This window comes from Chionomys nivalis, chromosome 4 (genome assembly GCF_950005125.1).
Source record: "Chionomys nivalis chromosome 4, mChiNiv1.1, whole genome shotgun sequence".
Classification (NCBI taxonomy): domain Eukaryota; kingdom Metazoa; phylum Chordata; class Mammalia; order Rodentia; family Cricetidae; genus Chionomys; species Chionomys nivalis.
In genome coordinates this window covers 114395615-114409930 of record NC_080089.1, presented here as the reverse complement: position 1 = coordinate 114409930, position 14316 = coordinate 114395615, and the positions used below count along the sequence as shown (strand labels likewise).

Sequence of the window (14316 nt, the reverse complement as noted above, 5' to 3'; positions counted from 1 at the left end):
TGTTCTATACACAGAGGTCTGAAGGCCACAGCCAGCCTCTTCATTTCCCACTTCAGCAAACAGGTTTCCAGCTGATGCCCATGTGCTCCTCTGCAGACTCGTCTTGAAGGGACTGGCATGTATACAGTCCACCTCTCCCTAGTTACACTCTGCTCACTAGCTGAGGCCCTTGATGACCTGCTCACTCTCCTCTTCCTTAGGACTACTCAGTACTCAGTGCAAAGGACACTACACTGGCCTGGATTCTAGTCAGCTAATATGTTTAATGCTGGACTGTTGGCTGGGACCAGCCGAAACAGATACATACTGTATGCTTTCTATTTACTCTATATCATCTATAAAGAAACGGTTATTTTAAACATGACTTACACTGTGATTACTTGTTTGACTGATTAAGCTTTAATTTTAACATTCTAAGGTGGAGATCAAAAAACATTTTCTTTTTTTAAAATATTTATTTATTTATTATGTATACAATAGTCTGTCTGTGTGTATGCCTGCGGCCAGAAGAGGGCACCAGACCTCATTACAGATGGTTGTGAGCCACCATGTGGTTGCTGGGAATTGAACTCAGGACCTTTGGAAGAACAGGCAATGCTCTTAACCACTGAGCCATCTCTCCAGCCCCTCAAAAAACATTTTCTACAATGGATAGATATTAATAGTTCACATATGGTCTCAGTCACATTTTCTTCTACCACTTAGAAATTATAAAGAAAAATCACCCAGGCCACAGAAGCCTTTCCCAACAAGCACTGTAACATCTTAACTATATCAAAAACTAACTCATTTGTTAAGATACTCCGCGAATTCTGAGATGACCTAAAGTATACACCCCTGTGTTCTTACCAGCTCTTTCAGACTTCTCTTTCTGTTCCCGCAGTTCCTCTCCTTGGGTAGTCATTTGTTTGATACGACTACGAAGCTGAGCAATTTCCTCTTCTTTCAGTTCCAGGGTCTCATGCATCTGCCGCTTTGTCTCTGTTAATACCATTCCCTGAACAGAAGTGCAGACTCTAAAGCATTTGCATAACAAAACTGCATCACCAACACACAGCACAGCTTAAATGATGTGAGAGGCAGAAGAAGCGTTTCTTACAAAGGACAGTGGAAGACTCTTCAGCAGCTCACAAACTGAAGCCCATGTTTCTGCTCTGTGCCTTAGCAGACCAGGTGTGTCGATATGGAAATGTTTAACTGTAAGTTTAGTACTTTAAGCACCCCATGTTTCAGTTACAAGGTTTATTTTACAGTCTTGCAATAGATGCAGTGATTCCCATATTAATAAATAGTAATGAACAAAACTAGCCTCTGAATGTGACTCAGGGGCAGAACAGCCACAGTTGACATCTGTACTCTCCCACACAAATAATTCCAGACATCATGTTGCTGTGGAATATTACTTAGCTAGGCAAAGATGTGTTTCACCTTGCCTGGCTAAGGCATCTGATTGGTCTAATAAAAAGCAGAAGGGCCAATAGCTTGGGAGGAATGGGATATGCGAGGCTGGCAGGCAGAGAGAATAAATAAGAGGAGAGAAGAGAAAGAAAAAGAGAACGAGAGAGAAAGAGAGATACGCCCAAGGCCAGAAACCAGGCAGTCATCAGACAGACAGACACTGGAGGAAGCAGAAAAATAAGATGCACAGAAAGAAGGATTAAGAAGTCTTGAGGCAAAAGGTAGATAAAGAGAAACAGGTTAATTTAAGTTAAAAGAGTTAGTCAGAAATGAGTCTAAGGTAGGCCGAGCATTCATAACTAATAATAAGTCTCTGTATCATGATTTGAGAGCTGGTTGCTGGCCTAACAGACAAGGACTGGTCCACTATGTAGGCTAGTTGCTGCACAGCTGGATGGAGCAAGGATGGAGCCCAGTCGTCCCTAGTAGTCCTCTTCTCTCCTATGACTCCCTCTGGCTCCACACTACCCCTGCCCATGCAAGGAAGGCCCTGCCATGCCTCCACTCTGCTAGAGACTTCTCTTCCTGCTACAGAAATAAAGGTCAAGGTATGGGAAGAAATCAAATCATCACATACAAAATCAGTCATTCTAGATAAACAAAAAATCTGGGTAGCTGAGCTAGTCTACTGAAGAGGCACTCAGACCTTACCTGCAGGGCCTCCTGACCCTGCTGTGGAGCATGACTCCTCAGACGGCCAATACTAAAGTTAACCGGGAGGGAAGTAAAGCGTAGTCAAGAAAATTAAAACAGAGTAGTGGGCCTTCATTGTCTCCAAAACTCATGTCACAAAGGAAAGAAAACAACAGAGAGAAAGGACAACCAAATCCATAGATTAAAAGAAGTCTTAAGAATCTTATCAATTACAATAAGAGTTTACTTAATCTATAAAAAGAAAAATGTATGAGATACTAAGAAAATTCAGAAAATGACTAGAGAGCAGATGCTATCATGAACTGCTGTTAAACCACTAGGTGTGATCATAAGGTGGTTTTAGTTCTGTGGAAATAAAGAGTACTTTGTTTCAAAGCTAGGTTAAAATAATGTAGTTATGAACCAACACATTAAACAAGATGATAGATGGTGTGAAATGAAGAGGGAGATGTTTTACAAAAGGGCCGGAGAACCTGGGATGAAGCAGGGCAGAGCTGTTCATTCACCTGTGAGTCTCTCAGCTGTCCCTGCTAGGTGCTAGCTGCTGCTCTAACTCCACTGCCTACCGTGAGCTCAGCCCTTCCTCACTCCTCCAGGACCCTAAGCATCATAACGTCCACACGTAGGAAGTCTCATGCTAATGTATACATTATCACTTTACTTTTACATTTATGCTTTGCTTTTCAGGCAACTGAAATGATCAATCTACTTCTACAATGTGAAAGAAAATACTGAAACCATTTGCAGTCAACAGATCTTAACTTTAAATATTTTTTCTCTGCAAAATAGGTATATATTACAAACAGATTTCCTTTGTAGTCTCTACTGTTGTCTCTAAGACAGAATGCTGATTGGTATTAAGAAATCAGAAAATCAGGCTTATTAATGCTAAAACTACATAAATCTAGAAATTAGAAATAGTTTTCATGAAAGCAGCTACAAAAATTTAGAAAAGCAGACATACATATAAATGCTTCTAGCTGCTTTCAAAGCAAATTTGGGGGCCCCTAACAAATCTCAGTATCATAAATTTGGGAGTTTTACCTTATCTTGTTCAAGCTGTTCAATTAAGTTCTTTGCATCACGCAACTGAGTGATAAGTTTAGTCTTCTCAGCCATATGAAGCTCCTAAAAAAGTTTAGAAATTCATTTCCATCTCTAATATCTTTGCCTCATTTGAGAACTCTATGCAGCTTATCTAACCTAGATAAACCTTATCGTGTAATGGGGAGAAGTACGCAGGACTCTCCAATGTATGGTGAGTGCTCTAAGACCCAGGGCACGTGGGTGCTCAGACAAGGACACCCTCTCCACCCTGTCCAGAGGAGGCTTGGGCCACACTGGAGCCCGTCGATCTGGTTTTACTCATTTAAACAGAACTCAGTGGTCCCTCACCTTTATCTTTTCCAGCTCCTGCAACCTTTCCTCCAGCTGCTCCTGCAGGGCTTCCTTTTCGCTGACTAGCAGTGTGCACTGTTCCTTATGGGACCGAATTGTTTCCTTACAACGCTGCAGCAGATTCTCCTGACGTTTCACTCTTTGTTGAAGCATTTCCAGTGTTTTAGCAGAAGCTCCACCTCCTACAAATGGTAAAGCAGCATGAACAGGGGAAAGAGAGATGCTCAGTGGGGGAAGGTGCTCGTCCCCATGTGGTGGAGAGAACCTCAATGAGCTGTCCTCTGACCTTTGCACATACATCATAGCATGTGAACACTCACAGACACTAAATCAAGAAAAGGAATGAAATAAAAAAATCTTTTAAGGAATACAAGAGAACTCTGCAAACAGTTCATCGTTTTAGAGGTGAGGGTGGCAGGGATGCTGGAAGCTATGTTTAGCCTTCTGCAAGCTAAACACACACTCTACCACTGAGCTACAGGCTCAGTCCCTGCAATGTCCTCTTCTATCCAAACCTACCTACCTTCTGAGACAAATCAAGAAGAGAAAGGACACTCCAATAATCCAAGTAGCACTCTGATGTGGGATTTTCCTCTCTATGCTGTGATTACCATTAATAAATAAAGAAACTGCTTTGGGCCTGTTGATAGGGCAGAACTTAGGTAGGTGGGGAAAACTAAACAGAATGCTGGGAGGAAGAAGGCAGAGTCAGAGTCAGAAGAGACGCCATGGAACCTCTCTGACGGAGACAGATGTGTTGAAACTTTGCTGGTAGGCCACAACCTCATGGTGATGCACAGATTAATGGAGATGGGTTAAATTAAGATGTAAAAGTTAGCTAATAAGAAGCTAGAGCTAATGGGCTAAGCATGATTTAACTAATACAGTTTCTGTGTGATTATTTTGGGTCTAAGCTAGTTGGGCAGCTGGGAATCAACAAGCGGCCCCTCCTCTATAGCACTCTTCCAAACTCTTATCCTCAAGTTACTGTGTGATATGTATATGAAGATGCCAAGTATAAATTCACACCATTAGTGAGTGGTTCAACCTTCCCCTGGAACGGATCTAGCCTACGTAGAAGGCTGTCATTCCTAAGTCCCACTAGTTTCCATCTCAGAAGTATTCCAAATATTCTTTCTGGTCACAGTCTGATCTCTTCCTAGAAGGAGCTCTGGTAACTACAGCTTTTATGGGTGCATCACACCTGAGAAACAGCTCAGAAAGCTGAGGCTCAGCAGCTTTCCTTAACTGACTGGTCCAAAGTTTACCATGAGTCTCTTACTTTGTAAGAGAACAAAGCCATAAGGCAAGTGTGGTGGCACAAACCTGTAAGCCCCGAGGCTAAAGCAGAAAAAAAAAAAAATCACAACTTGGGTGATCTAGGTTACATACTGAGACCCTGTCTCAAAACTAAAGTAGTATAACTTAATTTATATACTTCAATTATTTCAAAATGTGGTCTCCTTAAAGTTTATACGATTTTCAAGTCTTAAATCAGCTGTTTTTTTTCTCTTAAAAATAAATAGATAGATAGATGGTTTTAAAAAAACTAACTTAAATCTTTGAAGAAACATTAGGGAGGGGGCTAGAGAGATGGCTCAGAGGTTAAGAGCACTGACTGCTCTTCCAGAGGTCGGGAGTTCAATTCCCAGCAACCACATGGTTGCTCACAGCCATCTATAATGAGATCTGGTGCCCTCTTCTGGCATGCAAGCATACATGGAGGGAATATTGTATACATGATAAATAAATAAATCTTTAAAAAAAAAAAGAAACATAGGGACAAGGACACCTAACTTTTGCTTAAGTCTACTCTATCAGCTCAAATCCTAAACTCTCTCAACATTCTCCTCTGATTTTTAAATTATACCCTGACAACAACAGAGCTTACCCACTGGCTCCCCGACATCCTCTATCTTCTCTTTGTCAGTGTCCACTTCTGCCTGGAGCTCCACTGGAGGGGGCGGCGGTGGTACATCAACACTCATTGGGCCATTTTGTAAACGTTGCTTTAGGAGAGAAACCTAAAAAAATAATAATTAAAAAAAAAAAAAACAGCAGTAGAAACAAGTTTGGCAGAATATTTACAATTTGTAAGAAATAGAGTAAGCCTGGTTGGTGGCAGTGTACATCTCTAATTCCAGCCCTTGGGCAGAGGCAGGCAAATCCCTGAGTTCAAGGACAGCATCTACAGAGGGAGTTCCAGGATAGCCAGGGCTATGTGGAGAAACCATCTCAAAAAACAAGAAAGAAAAGGAGGGTGGGAGGGAGGGAGGGAGCGAGGGAGGGAGGGAGGGAACAATATGTTTATTCTACCAAGCAGAGTACAGCTGTTTGTTGCATGTGCCACAATGGAGATACCACAATCAGTCAAAAAGTACAACAAATAAGATATAGTGCTAAAATGGAAGAAAGGAAGGGTTTTGAAACCAAGCTTTTCATCTGTACATGTGAAGCTCCTCAGCTGTCCAACTACAACCCCTGTTTCCAGCCTTTGCTTCCACGCCTTTGCTCACTCTTACCTGTGTCTGGAGAACGCTGATGTACTGATCTTTCTCTTCCAGACAAGCATCAAACTCTTCCTGGAGATGTCTCTTTGCTTGCTGGTCCATTTGCAGCTCCTAAAACACAAAAGGTATTACAGGTAGCTTCCAATATAAAACAACAGATACAAACTTCAAGTTCACAGCATCATTGTTTCAGACTTTCCTCACTCTTACGATAACAGATACAGAAGAATTAGAGAATCCTCATTGTGGAAGACATTACTATTTAAAATCTTAATATCAGTAAATAATTTTGTTCCTTAAACAATATGAAGGTCTGCAAAGAAACAGTATTCTTGTAAAGACCTGCAATGATCACCAGTAATGTACGAAGGGAAAGTGGGCTTGAGATAAAAGTACAAGGTGGGGCTAAACTGTTAACACGGCAACGGAACGCCAGTAGTGTCCTCCCCATACAGCCTAAATCACTCCTATCTGCTGAGCCAAGAGGATGAATTAACATTCGACCACCAAGGAAGAAAACTTCCAGTTCCTGAAATCACTGTAAATGTTATGTTTAAGGTGGTTAACCGGAAATCAATGTTTATCTCTGCTGCACCAGGCACTAGAATGGCCCCCAGCTCTACCTATCCTTTTGGGTGCAGTTCTGCGTCCTCTCTGTTCTCTGTCACTCTCCCTTTCTTAGACCGTTAGAGATGAACCAACAGGGGAAGGCATTAGGTAGGACACCAAGCCTCCTTACTGTTCTGGCATTGTTACCTCACTAATTAAATTTAAAATATCCCTGAATTTAAAATAGTCAAAGTTATATTTTTGTTGTTTTGTTGACACCTGCATAGGACCCAACTCTTACTCACTGCTCTCTAATGTCTAGGTTTTCTCTTCTATGGCTATGAACAAGGCCTGGTCGCCAAGTCTTGATTTTTAATTCTATCATCAGGGTTCTGAAGAGATTTCTTAGGTCAGCCCCCTTTGATTTAATCCATCCTTCTCAGATCTGCAACAGAAATTCTCTTTGGATAGGATCCCAAGGGCTTATCTCCCCAGATCTCGCACTGTTTCACACTGGTTAATTCTCAAAGTGCTGAGGCATATCTTGTACTGAGTGCTCTGTATTCTTCCCTGCACCTAAGATACTAACAGGCAGCAAAAAAGAATATTGCATTGCTTACCCATCTATTAATAAAGCAGAAGTCCACGCCCCACTTTCTTGAGGATAGCTCCCTCAGTGAGGGACTCCTTAGCAGAATGCGGTAGGACAAAAAAAAAAGTATTCTGTGTCTCTCCATTGTGAACCATTGTGAACACCCTCAAAACTTGTGCCCACCTCTAACAAACATTCTCTAGATTTTAACCAAGTCTGTACTCCACGGTACATGTATCTAATCATCGCATGCATAAAACCTAGACATTGAATTTCTTGACCCAAAAGAATCCATTAATGACCTTCATTTATTCTCAAAATGCAAGAAAATGAACAAACAATACATTAAGTAAAAAGACATTATTTGTGTCTCGAGGAGAAGCAAAGGTACTTGTAACTTGAAAAAAGCATCAAGGTGATTTCTCACCCCACCCTTCTCGCTACACTCTGAGCCCACGCTCTCCACACCAGCTGTCTTCCAAGTCAAACCAGCAACGTGGACTTGGAAAGACTGGGGTGAGGTTTGGTCCCTTCACCATCACTTCATAGGGACAAGTGATTCTTCCAGGGTATTAGTTCAAAACGCCAACTCACAAAGGAAGAATGATATTGTTATCTGTATGATAAGGGGCAATGTTTATTCTAGATGAAGTAGCAAAAATAAACTAGTTTTCAAGGTCATGTTTAGAATTTTTTGTTTTGTTTTGGAGACAGGGTTTCTCTGTAGCTTTGGAGCCTGTCCTAGAACTAGCTTTTGTAGACCAGGCTAGCCTCGAACCCACAAAGATCCGCCTGCTTCTGCCCCCCAAGTATTGGGATTAAAGGCAGGGCACCACCACCACCTGACTTCATGTTTCGAATGTTTTAAAGAGCAAAACAATAAGAATGGGATATATACAAAATATAACAAGAGACTAGAAAGTAAACACGATTCCAATATAAATGAAACAAAATAAGAAATTCATATATGAACAACACAATGTGTCATTAAAAATAACAAATACACTGGGTGGTGGTGCCACACGTCTTTAATCCCAGGAGGCAGAGACAGGCGGATCTCTGTGAGCTCGAGGTGAGTTCCAGGACAGGCTCCAAAGCTACAGAGAAACAACAAGGCTATTCTTAGTGACATCGATCACTCAGAGGAGCGAGTCCACTGCTTTTCTTCTGCCTCCTCTCACAGAGAGCTCTCTCCCTTCTCCTTCCCTCCACCTTCTCCAGACTGTTCCACCACTGAGCTACACTCCCAATCTTACAGGAGCAACCACTATTTGTAAATTTATCAATCTGCTACTTTCTAGACAGATTGGTGCTTTTAACACATACCTTGGACTGATAAATTCTATAAATAAAATTCTATTCAGAATACATAAAATCCTAAACTACTCTTATTTGTCCTGAAATCATTTGCTTCAAAGCTCTTAAAATAATAACAAAAGTAGCAACTGATAACCCATGAACAACAAAACCATGAAACAAGATATTCTGAGCAATATTAAAGCAGATGTGGCGAAAGCTCCGGTAAATGTCTGCTTATTGCTGAGCTCCGGGCAGGACAAGGTAGAGGAGCAGGGACTGGCGATGAGACATCTGAAAAGGCCATCCAGTGTGGGCTCAGTGTAGAGGTAAAACGCTGCCCCGAGGGACATCAAGGAGCTCAATCTAACCCTATGAAGAATTACCTCTCCAAATAACAAGTTCTTTTATGTCAGCAAAGCCGCATGGAGAAGGAAAGGCGAAAGGAAGCCTAGGATGTTGAGCAGTGGAACAATGTAGCTTTGCAAGTGGACACCGACGAGCCACAATGCAGACTTAGACCTTTTATTTCATTAATTTCAACAACAACAACTACCACAGAAAACCACACAAATGAAACCCCAGAGATGGGGTGTGAGCTCACAGGCTCACTTTCCCTCCTCACTGTGTGGAGTATTGCTCTAAAACTGTTCTAAAGTATCAGTCACCAAACTTACCTCTCTCAATTCTGAAATCCTCCGAAGTGATTTATCTTGACTCTGACTCAATATCCCCTTTAAGAGAAAAAAAAAAGGCAGTTAAACATCTCCATGGCATATTCATGCAGAAAAGCAAGGCTATGTTAATGCAGGAAACCTGCTAACAGTTAAACTGTGACAGCACAGGATTCCTCTCTGGCCATGTGGCTACATTTGCCAAAATCCACTGACATGCAAGTCAGACTACAAACTTAACTACAGTTAACTTTAGCAACAGGAAATCTGTAAAGTAAATGCAAAGTTCAGAAGCAAATGATTTCACTACAACTTGGAGTTCACAGATCATGTTGTGATTATTATGTTGTAAAGATTTATGTAAAATAACATTTTTCTTTTAAAAAGAATCTAATTTTTTGCAGAGCGGTGGTGGCACACGCCTTTAATCCCAGCACTCGGGAGGCAGAGGCAGGCGGATCTCTGTGAGTTCGAGGCCAGCCTGGTCTACAGGAGCTAGTTCCAGGACAGGCTTGAAAGCCACAGAGAAACCATGTCTCGAAAAACCAAAAAAAAAAAAAAAACTCTAATTTTTGCCAGGCAGTGATGGCCACATTTAATTCTGGCACTCAGGAGGCAGAGGTAGGTGAACCTCTGTGAGTTCAAAGCTACAAAGTGAGTTCCAGGACAGCCAGGGCAACATAGAGAAATCCTGACTCGAAAAAACAAATCTAATTTTCACGAACAGAATTACAGAGGGTTAAATTAATAACTGTTCATTAAAAAGAAATCAAGTGGGGCTGGAGAGGTGGCTCAGTGGTTGGCTGCTCTTTCACAGGACGGGGGTTCAGTTCCCAGCACCCAGTTTGCAGCTCACAACCATCCATAACTTCAGTTAGGGGTCTGACACCTTCTACTGACCCCTGCTGGTACCAGGCACACACATGGTCACAGACAGGCATGCAGGCAAAACACCACACTCATAAAAAATAATAATTAAATTCTTTTAAGAATTTTTTAATCAAGTTAAAAGAGTAAATTTTTTGCCTCACACTTTGGAGGCGGGCAGAGTGCTTTCACTAGTACAAGGAATTAATGGCAAGTGGCAGCCATGGAAACAGAGTAACCCTGTGCTCTTGTCTATCACCAATCAGAGGTAAAAAACTAAGGTGAGTAATGGCATATGCCTGGAACCACAGTACTCAGGAAACCGAGTCAGGAGGATGGTTGCACAGAGACCCTGTCTCAGGAAAACAAAAGAAATAGGATAATTTGTAGTTTCTAGATTTGTATAAGAACGAGAGAGAGAGAGAGAGAGAGAGAGAGAGAGAGAGAGAGAGAGAGAGAGAGAGAGAGAGAGAGAAAACATAGGTAGGTTAAATGTTTGTGTACTGATATAGACAGATCCGCCTCTCTCAGGCGCTCTGGGGCAGAAGTTAAATGTTGTAGACTACTGTCAAGCTTAACAACAGACTTTTACTATAAGCGCCTAGTATTTATTCTTTTAAACAAGCTAACATGCTGGGTGGTGGTGGCGCACGCCTTTAATCCCAGCACTCGGGAAGCAGAGGCAGGCGGATCTCTGTGAGTTCGAGGCCAGCCTGGGCTACAAGAGCTAGTTCCAGGACAGGAAACAAAAGCTACGGAGAAACCCTGTCTCGAAAATCCAAAAATAAATAAATAAATTAATTAATTAATTAAGCAAGCTAACATGTCAGTGGGTGGAGCAACGGGACTCCCTCTTTGGCAGCTTTAAATCATTTCCTGGTATCCAGATGGGTGACAGGCTATCTGTCAAGTGGTTAGCCAGACAGTTCTCTGCCAGCACCAGCTACTCTGAAAATTTTGCAGATATTCGGGAGCCTGGGGCCAAAGATCCTGTGGTTCCTGAAGGTCCATGTCCTAGCCACGATGGCTCAGTATGCTGGACTTTTGGCCCCTCCAAGTCTTAGTGAACTGTAAATAACCTGCAGCCATCTGTATCAAGAAAACGTTTCCCCCTAGTGACCCAGCAGCAAGCATCTGGTGGGTACACATACTGTCCTCTATTCTCATGAGCAGTGTGATGGTGTAAACGCAGTCCCTTGCTTGCCAGGACTTGTACAAATACAATTCTGCATGAAGCTCTGCAATGACTGGCGCAGACACTATGACCACATGTTCTACGTTTACAGGCACACTGCGTGGCTCCTCCTGGGCTGCCCTGGGTGCTGCAGCAGGCTCAGTAACAGAATCTGAGCTGCTGGGATTGCTGTACCTACTTGTGGTCTTTATCATGGGAAACATCTCTGGGGTCTCTTTCACTCACTCTTTTATCAAACCTCTAGTAATGGTAAAACAGGCTAAATCTGGAACTACACAGACTATTTCAACAAGAGAGTAAATGTCTCTACAAGACCCTTTCTAACTTTAAAATCGAGTAAGAAACACAACAGGCAATGGAGCACTTACTTGTAACTTTTTCTTCTCCCTCTGAAGAGTCTGATACGCTGTGACGAGCTAAAACAAACAAACCATCAAAATGACATTAGCTATTTCTCAATAAATACAAGTCATTATTCTAAATGATGCTAAAATTTTCTCTTTATAAAAGTCAAAACCCAATCACAACAGTCCTGTATAGATAACTGAACCTAATACAATCCATAACAACTAAGTAGCGTGGCAAGTCCATTTCTAAAATGTAAGTTGTAAGTTCACTGTGAATCTCTGGGCACGTGACAGGCGAGAACTGAGCCAACCTGCCTGCGCGTGGAGGGCGCCCAGCTGTTGTCACGGGCTGACTGCATTGGCACAGAAAGCACTGTGCAAGTGTTTGCTGAAACAAATTCCAGGGCCTGACCCAAAACCGACTCACTGAGAATGGAGGGACACAGTGGCGTGCAGTGTGATATTTTGTTTGTGTTCTGACAAATAAAGCTTGCTTGGAGTCAGAGAGTGGGGCTAGCCACTATCTGACCAAAATTAACCACAGAGGTTTTGGAGGACTGTAGACAGATAGGACAGGAAGTAGTAAGGTGGGGTAGAGAAGGATCATGGCCTCTTTGGAAGAAGGAAGGGAACAGGTGGAGAGGACTGGTGGCTGCTCTACTTCTCTGATCCTTCAGGTTCTTATCCCGATATCTGACTCCTGAATTTTCATTGATAAAGAATAATTAGAATGATGCTTCACTGGAGAGACAGAAATCTGTTTTTAAAGTTCTCCAGGTGACCTTTGTGTTTTAGACTACAATATTAAACAGAATAATAAAAACGTCTGAAGAAGGAAATGCATATCTAGCAGAGAGAAATGAGTAATTCAAGCCCTAACCCAAACATTAGAACAGACATTTCAACACAACTCGATGAAGCAATGGAGTAATATCCCTTTACCCTTGTAGGTTTCACACGGTTGACAGCTGCATTCAATGCACAACGGGGACCTACATTAGCAGAGCCAATGGCCTCTGACAAACTCAGTGCAGCTGTAGGGAGCATGATCTAGTAAAAAAATCTCCATTTTCCTTGGAAACATGTGTGCCCCTAATGTCACTGCTGCTGTCTGAGTCAAGAGGCAGTTGGCGATGTAAAGGAAGTGAGTCTGGGAATAGACTTAAGAATCTGGAAACAACTTCTGCTTAGGAACAGGACCCTTTATTAACTCTAGGCTGGAAAGGTAATCAAAAATGAGGTAATGGCTGGTAATCAAAAATGAGGTGGGGTGGAAGGAAGAACAGCTCAAGAGTTAGATGTCACTTACAGCATGACTTCATCCCGGGTACCTGCAGAGCAAGGAAAAGTAGATGCAAAGGCTATGAAGTCTCTGTGCCTGAACAGCTGCTTGACTCTAAGATAGCCTAGAATGGGAGAGCAACCAGAGTGACTGAGAACCAAACAGTCTACCAGCTGCTACCTAGACGGCCTTAAGCAAGTTACTTCATCTCTACGGATTCCTTAATCCCTTTTCTACAAAAATGAGCAAACTCACATTTGCTTCATAAGGATGGTACAAAATTAAATGCCATTATAAACATAAACGGTATCTGGCATACTTAAATGCTAACTATACTGTTATCCCAGCCTCAGACATAAAACTATGAATAAATCTATAAAAGTAGCATAAAGATAAACAAAAATATTTAAAACCATTATTAAAATTAGTAGAAATAAAATAGTAATAGTTTAAGATTTTTGAAGGAAGAAATTACCTAGTTCCATTGCTACAAAACAGACACCTGAGCCGGGCGGTGGTGGCGCACGCCTTTAATCCCAGCACTTGGGAGGCAGAGGCAGGCGGATCTCTGTGAGTTCGAGACCAGCCTGGTCTACAAGAGCTAGTTCCAGGACAGGCTCCAAAACCACAGAGAAACCCTGTCTCGAAAAAACCAAAACAAAAAACAAACAAAAAAAAAAAAAAAACAGGCACCCGGCTTCAATGTCCCATTTACATTTCCAGGGTCCATGAGATTAACTCCTTTCTATTTTGCCAGCTATAAACTATAAAACTATTTTATAGTTTTAATAAAAAGGTAATTTATGTATTTCATCAAGATTTTCATTTTGTTTTGGGCAGTATGGATAGACGGTGAAACCTGGGCACCTTTCCACCCTAACCCTGAAGTTTACTGTTCATTAAAATTGATGTGACACTGGTATGCTACCCATGTCCAAGTCCAGTGCTGCACACCGAGTATGATAACCAAGAGCACGGACAACCAAGGCTTTCCTGAAGCACAATTTCTTAACTGCACTTGACAGAGAAGGACTCAAGGGAGGCATACAGTTTCAGTTCCCGAAGTACCAAACAAATCAGGAAAGCACTATTTACTTCCTCCCTTACATCAAACAGAGTGAGTCACCACGGACTTAGTAGTTAGCAGATTCATATTAGAGGGCTAGAGAGATGGCTCAGTGGTTAAGGGCATTACTATTTTCAGATAACGCTGGCTCAATTCCCTGCACCCACAGGGCAGCTCCCAACTGTCCATATCGTAACTACAGTTCCAGGGGCTCTAATATATTCTTCAGGCCTCCAAGTGCACCAAACATACACATGGTACACAGACATACATACAAGCAAAACACCTATACACATAAAAAATTATTTTTTTAAAGATTCATGATAGACAAAATTTTAAATGTCCAAAAACTAAAAACTGAGCCTGTCAAGATGGCTCATTGACCAAGGGCATTTGTAGCCAAGGACACTGACTGCTGGTGGTAGAAT

The 14316-nt window shown here is 41.9% G+C and overlaps 1 protein-coding gene across 8 annotated transcripts in view; it reads right to left on the bottom strand.

Moving 5' to 3' along the window:
• Golga4 (golgin A4) overlaps positions 1-14316 on the bottom strand; it is a 91236-nt gene that overhangs the window by 45714 nt on the left and 31206 nt on the right. For 7 of the 8 annotated variants that reach the window (XM_057766280.1, XM_057766283.1, XM_057766282.1 and 4 more), the window contains 7 exons: positions 11562-11609; positions 9135-9191; positions 6033-6131; positions 5402-5534; positions 3508-3692; positions 3157-3240; positions 850-997 (listed from right to left, as the gene is read on the bottom strand). In XM_057766280.1, the coding sequence (XP_057622263.1) occupies positions 850-997; positions 3157-3240; positions 3508-3692; positions 5402-5534; positions 6033-6131; positions 9135-9191; positions 11562-11609 (754 nt within the window). The remainder of the gene's footprint in view (positions 1-849; positions 998-3156; positions 3241-3507; positions 3693-5401; positions 5535-6032; positions 6132-9134; positions 9192-11561; positions 11610-14316) is intronic. The other variant, XM_057766285.1, reaches the window with a different exon arrangement.